General features: G+C 39.7%; 1 protein-coding gene across 1 annotated transcript in view; it reads right to left on the reverse strand.

Moving 5' to 3' along the window:
• The window catches only part of LOC308662879 (phospholipid-transporting ATPase VB-like), a gene marked incomplete at both ends in the record, with an annotated part of 51217 nt that overhangs the window by 26440 nt on the left and 2056 nt on the right, over positions 1-22721 (reverse strand). Inside the window, 4 exons of the mRNA XM_081319022.1 lie at positions 53-138; positions 2102-2306; positions 13525-14022; positions 14929-15123. Coding sequence (XP_081175148.1) covers positions 53-138; positions 2102-2306; positions 13525-14022; positions 14929-15123 — 984 coding nt within the window. The remainder of the gene's footprint in view (positions 1-52; positions 139-2101; positions 2307-13524; positions 14023-14928; positions 15124-22721) is intronic.

Below are 22721 nucleotides of genomic sequence, written 5' to 3' on the forward strand. Positions count from 1 at the left end.
TGGCTATGATAATAGTGATTGAATGGTAAAAACCAAAACTGCAGTAACTTACATGTAGCCTGTAAATCTGTTGAGATCATTGTTAGGTTTTTCACAAACAATGATATTTTGGAACAATTCTGGCTCAAATTCAGTATTCTGTAAAAACAAAACAAAACAAAATTAGTGATTTATGGATATTTTTTTGTCGGTTTTTAAGAGTTGTCGCAACATTTCTTCAATGGCTAAAAATGATAACTGCGGATTAATATGGTATGAATGAATCTAAAATGTAACCCCATTCAAGTACTTATTGTAATATAACAGTAGCTGAGTGAAACCAATGAATTAATCCAACCTACCCCAAGTTGGTGGAATCTAGATTTATTGGACTCCAGTGTCCATTATTACAAAGGTTGAAATTCAATGAATCTGGTATGCAACATAATGGGGGAAGTACAACACAGGTGAGGCTAGAAAAGATTAAATATGTAGCACTTAAAAAAGAAACATTTAAAAATACTTTATGTTTGATGTGTACATGATGCTGACTTTATCTTTTTTATGTTTAACCAGGACCTATCATTAATGTATTTGAGAAATCACTCTATAACGTAAATAATATGTCTTCCAAAATTAAAAAAATGTTTCATAAATGGATTTATATATAAAATAGATAAAAGGAAATATTTATTATACTGCTTCTGAAAAAATTTTTTAACACGAGAATAAGGATATTAAAATGCCTATTATTTCTGGCCAATCAGGCTTAAATCTGAATTAAGGCTAATATTGATAATCAATTTTTTTCATATTTCACTGAATTTAATTAAAAAATGCACATTTCCAGTGGGTGGATGAAGCTTTAGTTTTCTCCTGAAATAAGTGGTTTTAAATTGGGTCTGAAGTCCCTTCAATGCATTTGAATAAAAACACAATACTATATGTGTCTATATATAGGGGTGAAATGTTACTAAGGTTATTTATTTATACTTGTGATAGGGTTGGAAGTCACTTCTTTCTATATTTCTTTTTTCTTTATTATATTCTTACTTTTCTTTTTTACTTTCTTTTTTCTTTTTCTTTTCCTTTACAATTTCCTCTCTCTCGCGCGCTCTCTCTTTTATTATTATAAATAAAATTAAGTTATTTTTTTAAAAAAAAATCCTGAAGAAAACTGAGTAAGAGAAAACTGCAAGGGAATATTACATATTGATAAAAAAGTCAATGGATTTTTTAAACTGGTGGGTCACAACATTCTCTTCAAGATATATCTCTGGAGACCATTAATGGCTTGCTTGAAATTAATGACTGTGTCTTAGTTAGGGGTAAACTTAGAACTTCATTCTCAGGAAGTACACACTGATGTAACCAATCAAGGTCGATCTGCACAGCGTGGATGACAATCTGACACTGCAGCCTGCAAGCTGGCTCATCACTTTGGAGCAAAATAAACCACCTGGTTTTTTTTTCACCCTCCTCTCTCCCTCCCCTGGTCCAACTGTAGCCTTATCAAGCATCTGACAGTCTACACAAATGTGCTGACAGGCTGGGAATTTCTCTGCAGGCCTGGAGTAGAACATGCCTCTTCCTGTGTTGGCAAAACTTTGAAACCTACGTTCCAAAACCCAGCTTTTATGTAATATTTTAATAGCTGATATGTTGTAAAGATTACTTTTCTCCTCCCTTCTGCTCCATTCTATTAATAATTATAACTTGGAATAAGAACCTGAGGCTGTCTTACAAGACCTCCACGCCACTTTTCCATAGATTCCATTGAATTCTGCACCTGAAATAGTCCCATCTTCATGCATTTGGCAAACAAAGGCTGATGTAAATTATTCCCTAAGTGTTTAGTTGTGTGATCCTATCTTGCTGCACTCTACGTCAGTATTAAAAATCAGTGGCTTAGAAAACTGTTCCAAATGCAGAGGAAAAAAGGTGGGGAGGTAGATTTAATGATTTAATCTCCTAATCTTGACTGAAATAATCCAATTCTGAAACATACTGAGAATGCCTCTCTCCCCAATTGTGAGGCCTGGGCCCAATTGTACCCTTCCATCACTAAAGGTGGTGGCGATCTTCTTCTCCTCTACCAAAGAAAGAGAGGAAAGTTGCTTACCTGATGGGAGAAGCCTTTCACAACTTGTCTTTGTTTAAGGTTGGTCTCACCATCAAGATTTGCTGTCTCCAAGTAACAGATTCTGTTCTGATCAGAGGAGTAGAGCAGTAGAATATCAGCAGGAATGACCTCATTGCATTGCAGCTGCACAAAGTCTCCCACTTGAACATCTTTCCAGCACTTCTCAATGTAGGTGTTTTGGCTCCTGTTATGAGAAGATGCACCATCAGTTAACAATCTGTGACTGCCCCATCAAGGCACTGAGCACCTCTTTTCTTTAGGACACAGGAAAGCATTTTGTTTAAAGACATTTTTTTAAATGCAAGTGGATTTATGGAGAAAGCAGATTCATTCATTCATTTGTTCATCCATTCAATTTGCATGGCTATCTATCTCAACAAGTGACTCTGGAAAAAAGAATCTTAAAATAAATTTTAAAAAACAATTGCTAAGATAAATACAGAAAGTGAACCATATCAACTTTCACAGCAACCAGATGTTGTGAAAGTTGATATTATTTATTTATTTATTTATTTATTTTTATAAACCGCCCTTCTCCCGAGGGACTCGGGGCGGTGTACAGAGTAAGGTAGGTATACAGATTGAAACAATACTGAAAAACAATAGTCAAAACAAACTGGGATCCCAATTAGAGCTATCAGGCCAGGCCGGACTGCTGGAACAGGTAAGTTTTTAAGTCGCGCCGGAAGGTGCGGAGGTCGGGGGCCATCCAGATTTCAGTTGGCAAGCAGTTCCAGAGGGCTGGCGCACCCACTGAGAATGCCCTCCCCCTGGGGGCCACCAGCCGACATTCCTTGAGCGGTGGCACCCTGAGGAGGCCCTCTCTGTGGGAGCGCACAGGACGGTGGGGTGTTGACATTGGCAGAAGGTGCTCCCGTAGGTAGTCCGGACCCATGCCATGTAGGGCTTTGTATGTCATTGTTAGCACCTTGAATTTCACTCGGAAGGCAACCGGAAGCCAGTGCAGCTCACGGAGGAGAGGTGTGATATGGGAGTATTGGGAGGCCCCCAAAAGTGTCCGTGCCGCCGCACTTTGCACCAGTTGAAGCTTCCGAGTGGATCTCAAGGGCAGCCCCATGTAGAGAGCGTTACAGTAGTCTAGGCGAGAGGTCACAAGGGCATGGGTGACTGTACGTAAGGCATCCAGGTCCAGATAAGGTCGTAGTTGGCGCACCAGTCGAACCCGGGAGAAGGCCCCCTTGGTCACAGCTCCTATGTGATCTTCCAGGGATAGCTGCGAGTCTAGGAGGACACCCAGGTTGCGGGCCCTATCAACAGGGGGTAGTAACTCATCCCCGATGTTAAGGGGTGGGATGCTCTGAGTATCCTGGCTTGCTGGTACGTACAGCCATTCAGTCTTGTCCGGGTTCAGTTGAAGCCTGTTCCTCCCCATCCATTCCCGGACCGCTTTCAGGCAGCGGGACATCACGTCGAGGGCATCACTGATGCTGTTTGGAGTTGAGATGAAAAGCTGGGTGTCATCAGCATACTGATGGTACCCTACTCCAAAGCTACAAATGATCTCACCCAGCGGTTTCATGTAGATGTTGAACAGGAGAGCCGAGAGGACCGACCCCTGAGGGACTCCGCAAACGAGAGGCCTCGGGGTCGACCTCTGTCCCCCTGCCAGCACCGACTGCGAGCGACCCTGGAGAAAGGAGGAGAACCAACGCAGAACCGTGCCTCCCACTCCCAGTCCCCTGAGGCGCCGCAGCAAGATACCATGGTCGATGGTATCAAAAGCCGCCGAAAGGTCTAATAAGACTAGGACAGAGGAATGGCCCCTGTCCCGGGCTCTCCAGAGATCATTCATCAGAGCGACCAATGCCGTCTCCGTGCTGTAGCCCGGCCTGAAGCCCGATTGGCACGGGTCTAGATAAACCGCTTCATCCAGGACTTGAGGAAGTTGATGCACCACCACGCTCTCAACAACCTTCGCAAGGAAGCGAAGATTGGAGACTGGACGAAAGTTATTCAATGAGGATGGGTCCAAGGTGGGCTTCTTGAGGAGAGGTCTCACCACTGCCTCCTTCAAGGCGGTGGGGAAGTGACCCTCACTCAGAGACGCAGAGATGACCGCCAGGAACCAGCCTCGTGTCCCCTCTCGAGCCGCATAAGCCAGCCAGGAAGGGCACGGGTCCAGTAAGCATGTGGAGGAGCTCAACCTCCTCATAATCCTGTCCACTTCCTTAGGAGTCACAGGATCAAATTCCTCCCAGATGACGTCGACAAGACTGTCCATGTCCTGTTCTTCCAACTCTGCCCAGTTGGAGTCCAGGCCGGTTCGAATCCGAGCGATTTTATCCAACAGATATTGACCGAATTCCTCGGCTTGACCCTGCAAGGGTTCCTCCCTCACCTCTTGGTTCAGTAGGGAGCGAGTCACCCTGAACAAGGCAGCCGGGCGATTATCTGCGGACGCGATGAGGGTGGAAAAGTAGTTGGATTTTGCCACCCTTATCGCTGCGAGATAAGACCTGGTGAGGATTCTTAATCACAATTATATCATTGATATATGTACTCAGAGGGATTCCCTTAGGTTCATATGTTTAAGTTCAAGTGAATCAATAAGCTATCAAGTAGTTTTTTAAGGAGAAGGACAAATATACAAAAATTGCTTATTTAATCTATATTTTCATATAAAGGTTAAAATTTCAGGTACATCTTTTTTCTTTAGGTCAACAGAGTATTAACATTTTAGAAAAGATTATTGCTAATAAAGATTTTTTAAAAATCATTTGAGTTATTGCAAAAAATGGCTTGTTTAAAGCTGTAGGATGGCAGTATATAAAATTAAATAGCTTTTGTTTTCAGAAGTGCAGTCAAAACACATTAGCATCCTCTAACACTCTTAAGTTATTGTTAACACTGAAAAGCATACCCACATTACTTATTTAGATTTGTTATAGCCGCCCACTTCAGTCTTCTCTGTATTTGTACTATATTTATCTTTAGTTTTTGCAGCAATCATTCCCTTATACGGATTTTTCCTTATCCACAGGCTTTTTCATGTCACCTTTCCATCACAGATTTGTTTTCATCTTTCCCACTAGCATAATTTCATACCCTTCCGTGATAATGTGTAACAGATTAGCTTTCACTCTGTTTCAAATGATTCCCATATCTTTATTCAGTTTTTTGCTAATGCTTTTTCAACAGACTCCTACATCCTCTTCTTGTACCCGTTGTATTTTTTGTTTCTTTCTCTTTTTCTCTCCACCTTCTTATAGCCCATGTTTCTAGTTTTCCATTGAATTCTCTCTTTCCAGCTTTGGATTTTCTTTGTTCTTCATTGGTCCACCATCGGCAAGATTCCTAGTTACATTGACACCAACCAATTCTATATCATCTTCAATTTCTCTTGTTCTATCCAGTTGGATAAAATATGAGAGTTGTTTGCTCTTGCCTTTGTTGTTGTCATTCAAATGACCATCCAATTGCAGTAATATTGCTGTTATCTGATAGTGGTGTTTGCTTGTTTTAGTGGGTTGTTGGGATGAGCTTCTTTACTTGATTGACTCTACCTGGAGAATACACTGGCATACACTCCCAGTACCTTTTGCTCATCCCTCTCAGGAAAGTTTCATTCTTCCAACCACAAGTCATGCTTTTAGATTTATATTTATTCTTTTGACATGCATATGTATGAATCTTGTTATACTTAAAACAGGCATTTTTTTTTTAAAAAAAGTTAACCATAGATACACATTCTTTCTTGGGTTTCTGAAAGGCCCAGTCATGTTATTTGCACTCTCATTCCTACCAGCTATTCATGAACTGGAGACGGTTCTCCAGTTCTTCTATAACCACCATTCACTGGAGTTTAATTTGCAACTGTCACCATTCTATGGATTCCTATTTTTATATGCAACCCACAGCAATTAATATATTTTAGCACTTTCATTCCTAATTAAGCCTGCTCTTGCTCCATTCATGTATAAATCTACTCAATTTCAATAAAAATCATTCAATCTTCACTTGGATCTATTTCATCTTTCCCTTCCCTTTTAGTTTCACACTGTGTACAGGCAATATTCTTTCATTTCATTTGCTAATTTATACACTTTGATATTCAGTCCTCTTACATTCCAAATCACAAACTTTCCTTAGTAAACAACTTTTATTGTTTTATCAATGCATAAAATACAAAGAAAAATAAAAATAGGAAATTAAGGGAAGAAAAAAGAAAGGGGAAAAGAAAATATGAGGTACAGGGGAAGAAAGAAAAAAGCATTGACTTCCAACACTTTTTAGCACAGTATAAGAAAAATATTTTATTCCATGAAGGCAAGCTGGAAGGAATGACTTAAAGTTAATGAGTCAATTGGAAGTAGAATAGATTTCCATTGGTTTGACATTTGTAATTGAAAGAAAGTCTTAATTTAAAGTTTGAAAATTATTTTTTCTTTATATATAATGCTTAAGTAATTCCTAAAGTTTGTAAAATATTAATGAAAGTGTATTTGAAAATATGTTAAGAGAAAGTTAAAGAAAAGATTTATTAGCTTAAAGAAAAATCTAGACCTTTAAAAAGGATATATACAACAAGAAAAATTATTCTATGAGGGTAACTTGGAGGGAGTGATCTAAATTTAATGAGTTAATTGGAGTTAGTTGGAATTTTATTGGTCTGAAAGTGAACTTTAAAGTATGTATGCTAAGAGGAAGTTTTTAAAAAAGATGCATTAGAATGTTTTAATTTTAGAAATGTTTTTAAGGAAAAGCTTAGTGTTGTAAAATGAATGAAAAAAATATTTTCTCTTTAAAGTTAAAGAATTTGAAAAAATGCAATGAATTTTGTTAATATAAATGGTGATAGTTTATAAAGGTTATTAAGTGCAAATAGAAATACATATTATTTCAACAGCAAGAAGATATAAATATATTCAAAGAGGAGAATATTGTTTTTTATTTGGATATCACTTCCGGATTTTGTGCTGGTGATGAAAAAATAATGAAATTTTAACTTTGGTTTTGCCGATTAGATAGATTTGTTGTTCCATATAACAATATAGTTATATACTAATGTGCAAAAGTAAAAAGTTGACATTGTAATGTGACCAAGTCGCAAACTTTCATATGCCTTGATTTGCATCACATGGACTCATAGTTATTGGCCTTTGCTGGTCATCATGGCCTCGGTTACCTGAGACTTTCATATGATGCTTTTTAATAAGAGAAGGAAAAAAGTAACTAGTCATAATCATGCCTGGCCACATATAGCATTTCATGCCAATTAAAAGGACAGTAGTGATTAGTTTTGGCATACTCTGCTCAAGGATGTTTATGCTATCCCTATAAAAATTAGGGTACCTAATCAAATCAGTACCTATCAGTACCTATTTTAGAATGCAGTACTGCAGGCAAACTCTGCCCACAGCCTGGAGTTCAGTCCCAATGGGTCTCAAACTCTGACTGGCCCAAGGCTGATTCAGCCTTCCATCCTTCTGAGGTCAGTAAAATGAGGACTCAGACTTTTGGAGGCAATATGCAAATAATGTTGATATTGTAAACCATCCAGAGAATGCTGTAAAGCATTCTGGGGCAATATATAAATCTAAATGCTATTGCTATGGCCCTGAATCCATCAACTGGGAAATACATACGTATAGTGTACTGATATTTTCTGGATATAATCTTTTAACAGTTTACAAAAAAACCTGAGCAGATTAATTGAAACTAGGATTTTAAACTCAGCGTGCCAGTTAGCAAGTAAATACTCTTTAAAACAGCTTTCTACAACTAGGGCAACTAATGAATTGACAGCATGTTCTTTCCATTGACAGGGAAAGAACACTTGGAGAAAAGCTTTCAGTCTTCATGATAGAAGAGACAGAAAGAACTCTGTTCATGGGTTGTACATGGTGTGGTAGGATGGAGGGTTTGTTGTCACTGTGTGTTGGGGGGAGAGAGCATGGGGGGAGGCTCAGCTAACCTCAGTGTACACATGTTGTACTTTGACAATAAAGGTTTATTATTATTATTATTATTACAGAACTTTTTACCCCAGTGCCTACAATTGTATTTGGGAGCCCACAAGTATCCAAGGAGGTTAAAGACAAGGTAGGTTCATGTGGTAGCAAACAATCTAGATGCCATGTTGCTAGTATCTAACCCCTCCAAATTCTTTCAAGAGAAGCCCCTTCTATTGTGCATCATGATAATCTAAAACAGTTTTTTCCAAGGCAGAAATTATTATCACTGGGCTAGTTCTGTGATTGAAGAGGTTCATCCATCTAAGATAACAAAGTATGTTTCATGCTCAGAATTGACATTCTGAGAGAAGACTAAATCTAATAGCATCCTAAAGTGTATATTGACTCCCAAATGAGAACACAAAGTAATTGAGAAGATGTTTAACAATAGTTTCCTGGTCAAAGAAAACAGTTATTTATTTACATTTCAATTATAATATTTCTCTAATTCTTTACTGATTTTTGACACTTGGGCATTTCCAGCAATTCTTTCAAACAGATAAAAAGTAGAAATGTAATCTATACATTAGATGGCAGAATTTTGGACTTTCAGAATTTGTACACCTTCAGTTAGTTAATAAAGTTTTGGGTATCTTGGGGTAAAACTATCTGATTTTGCTTTATATCAAAATACCATTAAACATTGGAATGATTACCATGACATTTTCAGGCCAACAGAGCAAAAGTCTCCAATGTTGCTTTCTGGAAGCAGTCTATTATATAAGAATGGAATTGGAATTTACTGCTCTAGCTTCTAATTCTCCAATACTCTATTAGAAAAAAAAATGTAATTTCAAAGTCTTCTCCCAGTGCAATTAACAATCCAGGGCAACCAGTATGATTTAGAGATGGCCAGATTAAAATGATTTTTAAGGAATGCAGCCTTGCCCCTGAGTTCTCATGAATTCAACTTCCCTCATTACTTCCCTCCCTCAGGTAAGCAAACAATTGATCTGGATCGCACAATTCATGAAGCTATAGACCACACTTTTAAGCAACAATGGCTGAGTTTAGAGAGTATACTATATATTAAGATCAAATAAAATCATATTATGTTTAAGTTGATTTTTACATTTCAACATGAGGTTTTAAAAGAAAAATCTTTATCAGGGTACAAGTCCAAGCTGGGAATAAGCAAAATGGAGACTGCTTTAGAAAAAAAGGTTGTAATTTATTGAAGGACAGAGCCAGACAAAAGCATGGCTCTGGGAAAGCTGACCACATGTAGCTGGGAGTGGTGAGTTTTTATAACTTCTTCGGCTTTTGTGTTTGGAGTTCTTCCTGCTTGAGGCTTTGTATTTCCTGTGTCATATACTTTGACCTGAGCTTTTGAGTGTGTCCTTTTTGGTATTGGTGGGTTAATCCTATTATGTCCTAAAGGTCATGTCTTTTAGAGTTTGGGTGGAGCATGTAGATTTTAGGGGTCTTTGTCTTCCTAATCTCATCAGCTTCTAGCCTTCTGGCTCCAATCTTTCTGAAATGATTATCACGTCTGCATTTCTAAAAGCTGGCCACTGCCTAGTTTCTGCTTGGAGCTATTAAGAAAAACTAGGCTTGCTTTTCTGCCTTTAAGATCCTTTGGGGAAATATATTCTGCCTTTTTAATATTCCACAAAATATTTCTTTCTCTCTCTGTGTGGGCTGTCCTCCTACAATGAGATTTGCATAAAACTTTTTACATGCTGTTGTTGGTAGTGGTTACTATTACACTACACCATAGAATAATACTGATTCACTTTAAAGCCACCAAATCCTTGCAAATTAGTTTGAGTTTTGTTGGAAATAGGGGTAGATAGCATAGAGAACTAAGCCATGGTTTTCATTTTAGAACTATTTGATTTTAGGGTATGTACTTTCTGTTCCATCTGGCTTCTTTAATTTTGCTTCTTGTGTTTCCAGGAAATTCATACTGTCTGTCCCAAAGCTAGGAATGTTTAATAGAAAATGAAGTTGGTTATTGCCTATAGAGCAGTTCTGATTTTGGGGTGGGTGGAGCCCTTACATTTTATATCCATAATTTGGTTTTTCCCAACCTGTACTTATGAAGCAGGGTTGGATCTGCCTCTGGTGCAATGCATTTTGCCCAAGTGCAATCAGATCCAAATGAATGACTCCCCTTTTCTTCTTCCCAAAAAGAACTGATCTTTTAGAAAGCACAGATCATATTAGGCTGATTTTCTTTATATTTCTTGCAGTCTTGCTTTGTTAGGACATGTGGCAAATGATTGCCAATTAGCACTAAACCCTTTTTCTCCTTCTCTCAGGTTGTGACTGAAAAGCACAACCGGTAGGAATTTGTGAAAGCAATTTAAATACAGCCTAATAGTACCAACACTCTGAAGAACTACTGCCTGGGTGTTGCTAGCATTCCTTTTTTCTTTATAATGAACAAAATCAATGTTCGAAATGAATGTGATGTCTTCAGGAGCAGTTTAATCATGTGCTAAGATGTGGAAGAATTTTTTTATAGACATGTACATTCAAACATTCATTGTCTATTGGGAGAACACCCTTTCTCGAAACCTACATTACACCAAGCACTTGAACCAGAAGGTGCGGTACAGGCAATGACTGAAAAGGCACCTGGCTTTTCCAGTAATGGAATTGCATGTAAATTAAAGTTTTGGCAAGAAGAAGCAAGAGCCTGTCTCCCTGATAAATATTGTACCTCCATTAGTTTGTTGCCTGGAGTTATTTCAGTGTTGCAGCATGTTCATTAATAAAATTATGCATAGCAATTCCATTTAAGATCAAGCCTTGGTTAGCCTTTTGCAAGGTAAAATTTCAAGATCAGCTGAAGACAAGCATGGTATTAGGACAAGCTTTTCTAAGAGAAACCTCACAATAGCCTGTGAAAATTTGTCTTAAACATTAAAGGCTCTGGTTTAGAAACTAGCTGCAACTGTGTAAAATAAGCCCAAGTACTTCACAGTGTTAGACATAAATAGTGAGAAACCAGTTACTTTACAAGGGCAACATAAAATTTTATAAATAATAAATAAAATAAAATAAAACAAAATTCTTCCTCATTTGGTGCCCTGATGTTGGGCTTCAGGGTTTTTTTTGCATATAAGGAAGAATGACTAAGAGCAAAACTAAAATAAATGTTCTTTTTATAAAAGCAGTGATGAAATAATGTTAAGAAGGTTATGGAAGAGCTTTCATTAGATGCATCTGCCAGGAACCCTTCAAGGTAAGAAATCATATGTAAGATGAATACAACTGGCATTCTGTGGATCCCAATTCATAATATTGTAGCAGTGTGTGAAAAATTCTTCTATCCAGACAGATCCAGGTTATGTGAATATGTATGTAAAGTAGTCAAGCTATGAGAAGCACAGTTTGTTATCAATATCTTTAAACCTGATAGAAAACATGATAGAAGAGTACTGCTAAAAACAACAATAAAAGATCTCATCCATTTTTCAATCTTTCAACTTTTTAATCACAAGTTTTCCTTGTAGCCAATATAATTATTTTTTTAATTTGTCATCCGAAAAAAAGACAATTTTCTATATTCAAGGTGTTCTGATATATCAAGGCAATTAAAGTGTTCTGATGCACCTATAACACATATCTCCAAGGAAATGTTGAAGGACAACCATATGGAAAACACCAAGTGACCACCCTCTGGAGGTATGGAAAGCTCTAAGTGGCATCAGGAGGTAAATAAGTCTGTCCAACTAGCCAAAATTTGTCACTTACCTTAAGGAAGGCAGTTCCCATCTACTAACTCAGCTTCCTCTAATTTTGAGTTTAGGTCAGAGCCCTGAGGCAATTCTGAGTAAGGGAAATCATCAAAATTTGTTGCCACTAAAGAAAATGTTTGTTTTACTCTTTCCTTATGTGGCAAGGAAGAAGAGATCTTGTCTAATAGTATGGTATTCAAATATACACCTGTACACTATCATTCCTTAGACTTTTGTCTGAAATTATGTTCCATACTGGTGCCAACTTGCTGTTTGGATGACAAATGGTAACAAAGAATGTTCCACCCATAGCTGGACATCATGAAATAAAGCCTTTATGGTAAATGCCCATGGAAATACTTTTCCATACTTACTAAAATCTATCAGACATTAGCCAGAATGAGAATCTTGTGTATATTTATGCTACAGTTTGAGACTGGAAGGCTTAGGAGAAGATTTGGAATTCAGTGAGTTAATCTAAAATTAAAGCAGGATATAGAGATGAGACAGAGATGAGAGAGATATGGGGCAAAACTCAGATTACCACTTCTTCCTTATTTAGAAACTCAGGCATAAATTACAGATAGTAATAAAACTCTCTTTTTCTATTCCTAAGAGCACTAAGAGGGACAATGATATAATTGTGTGCCACTAAGAGGACCTAATTCAGATATTGTGACTTCAGTGTCCATGCCTAAAGATGAAACATTCCTCACATGATTCACTCACACAAATCAGTTCCAACTTTTCTTCTTGATTCTTCATGGTTTATAGGTAAAATAGGTAAATTACAACCAAACTTGAAAAAAAATCACATTTGTTGTCTCTAACGCAGCATAAGAAACCCAGTTCAAGTTTTCGGTTTTAAATTCTGGTTTATAGATAAAATACTGTTGACCTTATTTTGTGTGGGTGACAAAGTATGGTGACCAAGGAAGTGAGGGAAGGAACTGTAATACCAGCAAGAAGAAGGAAGGAGGAGAAGGAAAGTCTAAGGCCTTAGGGATAGCTCTGATGGTTGGTTTTGTGGTTTGACTGCAGTATCTGAATTGGGCTATGCACATTTTTAACACAAAATATTACTGAATAGTTCTCCTTTAGACCAAGAAACTAGGAACAGAAATCTAATAATAAACCAAATAGTAACAAAAACTATATGTTAAATATTATCTTTATAATGGTTGTAAGAAAAGAAACATGATTATCAAAACTTGAAATTTAAATTTCGGTAAATGGTGATAGCAGCACGGATATCATTTTCAAAAACCAAGAAATGGACTCCTCAAAGTATTATAAAAACTCTGCACGTATTTTGCTCACTGTTCTGATTTTACCTAAATGCTTATAGGTTCTGACTAGCTATAGGAAAGGATTGTCATGGAATATGACAGTTGTGAAAAAAACAACAGAACAAAAACAAAACAAGTTGGGAAACATTTAGAAAGGATCAAAATTAAAATTGCCAAAATCATAAACTATGGCTATTGTCTTTGCAATGAACACCGCATCTCTATGATATGTCACATAAGTTTAGTTTTGAACAGCGAAAGAAGCAGAAGAAAGCAACCTGGTGGGGTTGATAGAGAAAATTTCACTTTCTTTTGTAATACTGAAATATTGTTTTCAAGGACTTAGCTAAATTATTTAAGCCTCATGTTACTTAGTAATGGATAATATTTGAAGGCTCATTAAAGTTGCTTCTGAAACATCCCCAAATTGCATCCCAGAATGTATTTACCTGTTGTATACTAGGCAGTACATGCTATTGATCTCCTTGTCCAGCTTGAATCTCCGAAAGTCTTCCCAAGCATCTTTAAGAGCAGTCATGGCCATTATAACACAGATGGGCAACACAGATATTCCTGGCTCAAAAACATTTACTACTGGCACAAAATTAAGAAGAACGATGGCCACAAAATATACATTGGCAAAGCGGTGAAACTGTTCAAAAATATTTTTAGGGATAAAAGACAAGAATGTGTATCGGGTGGTCTTGATTTTGTTGCCTGCATGACGTCTATTTGGATTTTCTTTCCACTTGGCTTCAAAGGGCAAGTTCGAGAGCACAACTCGTTTAGTTTCTTCATTCTTTTCCCCTTTCCTTCTCCTCACAGATTCCACACTCTCAGACTCTGAGACAACACTCTGGCAGCACGGTCTTCTGAACCAAAGTATATCCCGTAGGAATGTTATTGAGCACATTTCCTTGACATCTTCCTGCCCCTTTAAAGCTACACTTAAAGAATTAAACACAAACTATATTCCAGTTGGTTTGTTCCAGGGTGAAGTGTCAGGCTGCATTTAATTGAGCCAACTGCTTTTGCTTGCTTTAGCCAACACCTGTTGAAACACAGAGGTGTCATCCTTCTGCAAACCAGTTCTGCTGCCCTCAAAAAGAGTGATTCTGGGTCCTAGTGCCTGCTTTGCTGCTGGTCTGGATTTTTTCCTCAGCTGTACAGTGACACTGAAACTTTCTCTGAACAGTATAAAATAGAAGATAGAAGTTCAGCGGTCTCCTATTTGAATCTCAGATATGTGTTAGTATGGATTATACGGCCTTTATAATTCTATGCAGAATTATAAATACTTGAAATTTAAAACAGTAACTTCAAGCAATCACATTTTTCTGTGTAGAAATTACAGTTTTCCATAACTTCTATGCCATTCTCCAAAATGCTTGCATCTCCAGCTGTCTGCACTGTCAAAAAATTATTGAAAGCAATGTCCAAAGGAGTGAAGATATATTCTATGTACACTAGGAGGAATACCTGTAGAATAGCTTCACCTTAAACCATGCTTTAACTATGGATTATTAAAGAAACCACTTTGGTTACAAATCATGGTTTGTAGAAACCAGTATGCTAAAACTGATTGCTTATGTGAAATAAATCATAGTTCTGTAGAAATCCAAATAACTGTGGCATAACAGTAGGATTGAATTTTGTGATAATTGTCATAATTGATTTTCGAGATACAATTTTTAACAGGAAATTGAATGAACCAACAGATTTGCAGCAATATTATAAAGATAAAATTATCTTCTGCCACAAATTATATTCTCAAAATTTATTGCTTATATCAATATGGGGGATGGGATGGGGATATCAGGAGAAATAATGTAACAACACATTTATAGACTTACTTATTGTATGCCTTCGTTTTAGAAAAATTGATCTGTTGATCCAGTTTGTATCTTTTATAATCTTCAGTGCCGTCCTTAACTGCTATAGCTAAAAGCACAGCAAATAAAGGTACCATTGTGATATCCCTCTGAAAAACTTCCAGTTGTGGGAACCAGTTGATGACCACCAAGAGGAGGAAGTAAATGTTGGCCAACCTAAAAAGATAGAATCATTAATGGAGTTGTTACATTTGTCATTTTTCTTATTGAGCTTATTGAGGCAACGATTTCTGGGTCCAGACATAATTAGCAAATAATCAAATAAATTAAGAAACAAACCCTTATTCGTTCATTTGCTTTAGTGGCTAAAGTTAACTCTGCCCACAGACTGTGTTTATGAAATGCATGTACCATGGTTTACCAAATTAATTTAATTTTTCGTGTTTCCATTATGCACTGAACCATATGAACCATGCAGGGTGATTTTGCATAAAATATTAGACTAAAACGTGATGGGTTAGTCTGTGGCACAGTGGCAAGCCAGCTGTCCCATCTATGTGGGCAGGTTTGAAATAGGCAAGATGGTGTACAGCAGGGGTCCCTAACCTTTGGGCCACAGATTGGTACCAGTCTGTGGTCTGTTAGGAACTGGGCCGCGGAAGCGGCAGGCGAATGACTGAAGTTTCATCTGCGCATGCAAGGGATCTAGATTGCATGTGAAACCACCCCGTCCTGGTCCGTGGAAGAATTGTGTTTCATGAAACTGGTCCCTTGTGCCAGAAAGGTTGGGGGCCACTGGAATATAGAGTTCTTTTTCTTTTTTTAAAATATCCTAGTATCATGGCGTCACTAATTTGGGTTAGCATCCCAGAGGTAGCTTTAACTTTTTGCTTCCCTGTTTCTTTCTTGATCCAACCCTAACCCTAAGCCCCAACTATCTGTTATTCTGTTAACTCTCTTCACAGTGTGAAGAACATTCTTATGCTCAAATGTAAAAATATGCGCAGATTAAAGCCACATAAATGACCTACAGACTATTGAGAGCCACAGGCAGAGCTGTAGATTATCCCATGGTTTCAACTTTAATTTCCCAAGTAGGCCCTGGGATGGTTTTAAATTGTTTTGGATGATCCATTCTACCAGAGAAAATGTATAGCTGCTTTGTCATGACCCAATTGCTGTGACCGGGCTATTCAAGACTGGTCTATAATTTCTCAGGTCAGATGAGTTTAATTAAAGCTTTTTCTTCCAAAGGGTGCTTAGAATAGCTTCCTGAGGATCTGTACCATCTCCTTACTTAAAGAAGTGCTATTTATAGCTCCAATGAATCACCAAGCCTCTCCCAACACATTAGATTTAGGCAATGGCTGACACACATCACAATCTATTGTCCTACTAAATGAGCTATTGTTTATAAAGCTATTGGACTGTCCCTTATTATTCATTTTATAAGTAATCATCCTTATCTAAATATGGAATTTAATGTTGCCTGCGTGACGTCCTGTTGCTCAATGGGACTTTGATCCAATCCTTCCCTTCCCTTCTGTAGTCTTCCCCATGAGCTCTGGAGATTCTTCTGACTTTTCAAAAACAGATTTATAGGGCATGTGTATGCATGTGTGTGTGGGGAGAGGGGAGTGAATTTCCTTCCCACATTCACAGATGGTGCCAAAAAGGAGCATTAGATTCCACTCTAATATACTGAACAGAACAGAATAACAGAGTTGGAAGGGATCTTGGAGGTCTTCTTGTCCAACCCCTTGCTCAAGCAGGAAATCCTATAACATTTCAGACAAATTGTTGTCCAATCTCTTCTTAAAAACCTCTAGTGATGGAACATCCACAACTTCTGGAGGCAACTTGTTCCACTGATTAATTGTTCTAACTGCCAGGAACTTTCTCCTTAGACCTTGGTTGGTTCTCTCCTTGATAAGTTTCTATATATTGCTTCTTGTCCTGCCTTCAGGTGCTTTGGAAAATAGATTGACCCCTTTTATGGCAGCCCTTCAAATAATGGAACATGGCTATCATGTTACCCCGTAGTCCTTCTTTTCATTAAACTAGACATATCCAATTCCTGCAACCGTTCTTCACAAGTTTTAGCCTCCTGTTCCCTAATCATCTTTGTTGCTCTACTCTGCACTCTAATATACAGTATTTATACACTGTATAAATCATTCCCACTTTTAATTTAGAGTTCATTGAATATCTGTTGTGAATGAGATCTGTAGATATTATATATAGGCAAAAATTTAGATTAAATCTTTCAAGGTTTTGGCACTGTCACTCAAAATCTCATAAAATTTTGGTCATTTTAAAATAAAGAAACAATTTTATTTTAATTTTTGGTGCTATATAGGAAGATCATATACACTAGTGTTTCTAAGTCTTGGCATGCTGACTGAGGAATACTGGGAGATGAAATCCACATGTCTTAAACTTGCCAAGATTGTGAAACTCTGATGTATAACATTGTGTGTGCCAATGCTGTGTTGCCTGTTCCTGACTTATATAATGGAAAACTTCTGATGACAATATAAAGGAGAAATTTGGAATCTGCAACAATATGATTCTTAATCTCTCTAAAGGCATTCTGTACTTTTTTGTATTTTTTTGAATACTTTTCTTCCATTTACTGAAAATAGATATAAAAATAATGATCATTTTGGTTTGTTTTTGGTGGTAGTGGTGCATTTTCATACCTATGAAACTGTTCAAAGAGATTTTGGGGTAAAAAGCTCAGCAAGGTGTATTTTGTTGTTCGTATCCCATTTTTGCAATATGTCTTCAAGACTCTTTCCAACTCCTTTTGAAATCTGGGATTACTAGGAAAGACAACCCTCCATCTGTCCCAGTTGTGTTTCTGTTTCTGCCTTGGTTTGTCATAGGATAAAAGAGGTGTTGATTCCAGCTGTGAAGTTTCTTCTTTTGGGTGTTGCCAACAGTACATAGTTGAGTCAACTGGTGAAGTCATGGTCACAGATAGAGGATGTCTGAAACACAAATGCACAACAGGAGCTGAAAAACAGTTCTAGCCAGAAAGCAAATGTACCTCTTACTAGTGTCTGAGTTCACACATTACATGCTACCCAGTACAAGAAAAATGCTTCCCAAGTAACAAACAAGGAACACATGGTTAACTATTTGCAGAAAATGATGAAAGGCGTACAGAATTTCTTTCAACCTTCATAACTGAATGATTTATAGAGCAAACAAATACAATGAACTGTGTCATAGCGGTTGCTGACATTTGATAACTTAAAGGGAAATCCCATCAGGCTTGCTGTGTGCAATGGACATGTGGAGAAGTTTCTATCTGATTAAAGCTTTGGTCTCTTTACCTCCTTGGTGCTGGAAGAAAGGGGCCAGGATTGGTGGCGGTGGGGGGCAGAGAATATAGGGAAAAGCAAATACAGGAGGAAAAAATAATCTGATATTCATCTTTGTCAGTATTGTTAGAAAAGCCCTTCATGATAAGAAAGGGTTAAAGTGTTGCTTATAAGATCATTTCCCTGGAGGGGAAAAATTAAAAGCAAGGATAATTACAACTTAGGACAAACACCTGGGCCTTGTAAGCAGCAAATACATCCCATAGTCACATAGAGCATGCTTCTCTACTGTTTTAAATCCAACCCATTCTTGTATACAGTCTCTCATTATTTCAGTTTCTACTTCTACCACAGGTGAAAACATAGACGGTTAATGGTTTGAACCTCTAGTCTAGCCAAAGCTCTAATGATAACTCAGCAGTTTTCATATTAATTTTTAAACACTGATGCAAACAGAACACACATTGCAAACATTTGGAATTTAGCAGCCTGGAAACATAATCACTAAGTTCTGGCATAACATTTTACAACTAAAGCCAGCATTTTAGGCAGCCTCTGACTCTTTCACTTTTTGTACAAAACATACCTCTCAGTTGAAGTTGATACTGTTCTGGAAACGTATAGTTTGTAGAGCTCTTTATATTTTCTTTGTATTTTGGTCCAGAGACCAGCTGTTTGTCTCATCCCCTGTCTCTATTTTCCTAGTGCTAAGAACTGAGATTTGGTTACAAAAGGAAGGCAAAGTATTGCTATGAGTTGGAGAACAGGACGTTTCACCTCTTGAAATGTACTTTGTCTTTTTGTTTAAAAAGCATTCAAAAAAAGCAAATTCAGACAACACACAATTTAAAATATAAAAATGAAATGAATATGTCTAAAACTTTTAGAATATTAACCAGAAAGGTGATAAAATCAATTCAATCCAGGAGACCCAGTCTGGTGCAATGGTTAAGGCACCAGGCTAGAAACAGGGAATCTGTGATGGAATCTAGTCCTGACTTAGGCCCAAAGACAGCTGAGGAACTTGAGGCAGTTGCATACTATCAGTCCCATGAAGGACAACGGCAAGCCTCTTTTGAAAAACTATATCAATTGGACTTCAGGGTTTATCCAGGCAGTTATCAGGAGCCAACACTGAGTTGAAGGTAACCCTTCCTCCTGAAAAGTTTCCAGCATTGCCTTAAAACAGGGAACTGAAGAATTTCTTGGGTTAAGAATTCTACAAATATGGCAAAGGCCACCAAAAAGCCCCCTTATACAAAATTGGCTTTACTGGTATAAAAAGATGGCACCCCCACCCCAGAGAAAGAAATATTTTAGGAGATATTAAAAAGAGCAGAATATATTTCCCCAAAGGAATAATAGAAAATCTTAGGTAGAAACACGCCCCCCCCACAAGTTTCTCTACCCCAAGCAGAGGCCAGGTCTGTAGAAATGCAGATTTAATAATCCTTTCAGAAAGACTGGAGTCGAGAAGCTTAGAGCTGATGGGATTGGAAATACAAAGATCCCTAGAACCAACAACCCCTCACCCAAAAAAATCCAACACAGGACATAGCCATTAGCCATAGCTCCAGGGAAGCAGGACATGACCTTTAGGACATATTAGGATTAACTGACAACTATTAGTGAATCATATCGGGAAATCCGGGAATTCCAAACAGCATACAAAACACCGGCCCGGCAGACTTTTGACAGTTGACAGCTGTCAAATGGCCACCAGAAGCAACAGCGCATGCGCACCGCCCAGCCGGCCGCCATTACCGATGACAGCTGTCAAACGAGCTGCCGGGACCAAACACGCACGCGCCGGATTTGACAGTTCCCGGAACTGTCAAATCTGCAGTCCACAATCTGGTCCTCCGAACTGAGCCAAGCGCTCAGCTGAGAGGAATTCCCCGACAGCCGCCGAGCTGTCAGAATGCCGCTTGCCGATTGGCCGCTGTCCGAGCGGCGGGAAAGTTACTGTTACCTGATTGGTTATAATGTTTGACAGTTCACTATATAAGCCGGGATTGTTTTGACAGTCAGCTGCCCGGAGCTGAACTGAATAAACCTTTGAACTTGCCAACGGTCTCGCTCTTGTCTTTGTAAAGACATTTCACCTGGCGACGAGGATGGGATCCCGGTACTATAGAGCTGCCTGCTGAGCTAAGTCACACCGCGAAGGAGTTCCGATCCCTCTCGCTGACAAGTCACTGCTGAAGCCACTTTGAGGGCAAAGGAACCCTTCTGCAGCTTGTACAGTACTGCGGACCCAGACCATGGCAAATTTAGGCCACGTTAGAGAATTCGATGTCCGCCATCCCGAGGGATGGGAATCGCACTGGGGGCAAATTGAAGGCTACCTCGTTGTCAACAAGATAACGGAGGACCGCCACAAAGCCGCAGCCCTTCTCTGTCTCAGCGGGCCCGCCGTTTACGACATCGCGGTAGGGCTCTGCAGCCCAGACCCCGTCGCGACCATCCCCTACGCTGTGTTGACCGACCGCCTCAGCAAGCACTTCATGACCCGACGGTCTGAGCTGTATTGGCGCCTCCACTTCGCCCGCCGCCACCAGCAACCCGGCGAAACGTCCACAGCCTTCGTTGCGGGGGTACGTCACGCCGCCCGCAGGTGCCAATTTCCAGACCTGGAAGACCGCATCAGAGACCAGGTTATCGCCGGTCTCTCTAACGAGCGGCTCCAGCGGAAATTGGTAGCCAAGGCCACGATGGACCTCGCTCAACTCATACTAGAGATCATGGCCTACGAAGACAGCCACCGCGAGGGCTCCCCTGTGTTCAGAAGCAGCCCGGCCGAGTCAGTCCACCATACCTGGGAGCCAGACAACGAGCAACCGGAGACCTACACCGGCGTCGACGACATCATGTCCCGCTTCAACAAAATGAGCACCGACCATGGAAGGAACCGCAGGCCATTCAAACCAGCCGGTCCAGGCCAAAGACCCACCTCCACCGGCCCCAAACCGAAGTGTGCCAGCTGTGGCGGGGCTCATGCCAGAGCCACATGCTGTTTTAGAAATGCCAAGTGCCACGGATGTGGGAAGACCGGGCACATTCGCTCCGCATGCCGCAGTTTGAACCGGGAAACCCTCCACGAGCTTGAGGAAATTCCGGCAGGTAGGACCAAGGTCCCTTCCCCCGCTAAAGAAAATCCCCAGCCCTCAGTGTTGTCCATTCGGGCCAAACAAAAAATCTCGACCATCCACCATTTACAGCCCAAGATTAAGATCTGGGTTAAGATTCAAGGGGTGCCCTGTGAAATGGAGGTCGACTCCGGGTCCTCCGTTTCGATAATGTCATGGGACACTCTCAAAAAAATTGGGTTTAAAAGCAGACGCCGTATTTCCCTACAGCCCTCCAAAATTCTCCTTGCAGACTTCTAGGGGGCTGCTATCCAATTAAAGGGACAAGCACAATTAAAATTAGAATATAAAAAATTCCTTGGGCACTTAACAGTACAGATCACAGAGGCACCCAGAACTAGCCTCATCGGATTAGACTGGTTCGAGGCTCTGGGCATCCGCCTGGAGCGCACCCACCGCATACAGTCCCAAACCCTAGAACAGGTCTGCCAAGCGTTCGCCGATGTCTTCGACGGAACGCTTGGCAAATATACCGGCACCCCTATCGACCTCAAGCTAAAACCTGAGGTGGGTCCCATCCGCATTAAGGCAAGAAGGGTCCCTTTCGCGCTGAAACAAAAAATCGAGGCAGAATTAGATCGCTTAGTCAGCCTCGGGGTCCTAGAACCAACAGATGGGGGAACCTGGGAGATACCCATCGTGACACCAGTTAAACCAAATGGGGACGTGAGAATATGCGCAGATTATAAGGCAACCCTGAACCGCGCACTGAATCCCCATGCATACCCAGTCCCCGCAGTTAAGGACGTGCTCTCTGAAATAGGTTCTGGGTCAATATTCGCCAAACTCGATCTGGCGCACGCTTTCCTTCAGCTTCCTGTCACCCAAGAAACAGCAGAGGCTCAAACCATTGTTACACACCGCGGCGCCTTTAAGGTAAACCGCCTTCAATTCGGTATTTCAGTGGCTCCTGGTATTTTCCAGGAAGTCATGGAAAAAACGTTAAAGGGAATCCCAGGAGTCTGCCCCTATTTCGATGACGTGCTCATCGCAGGGGAATCTGAAAACAACTTAGCAACCAGACTGCAAGAGGTACTATCCAGATTTCGAAAAGCGGGCTTAAAACTCAAAAGAGAAAAATGTTCCATAGGCGTCCCACCCGCAGATTTTCTGGGCTACAAAATTGACTCGCAAGGAATCCACCCCACTAACTCTAAAATTCTCGCAATCAAAGCCGCCCCCACACCCAAAAATAAAACAGAGCTCCAGGCTTTCCTCGGGCTTTTGAATTTTTATCATGCCTTCCTACCTGGAAAGGCAACCATCGCAGAGCCTCTCCACAGGTTGCTCGACAAAGGGGCAGCCTGGCAGTGGACAACAGTCCATGACAACAGTT

This window comes from Vipera berus (genome assembly GCF_964194415.1).
Source record: "Vipera berus genome assembly, chromosome: 2".
NCBI lineage: Eukaryota > Metazoa > Chordata > Lepidosauria > Squamata > Viperidae > Vipera > Vipera berus.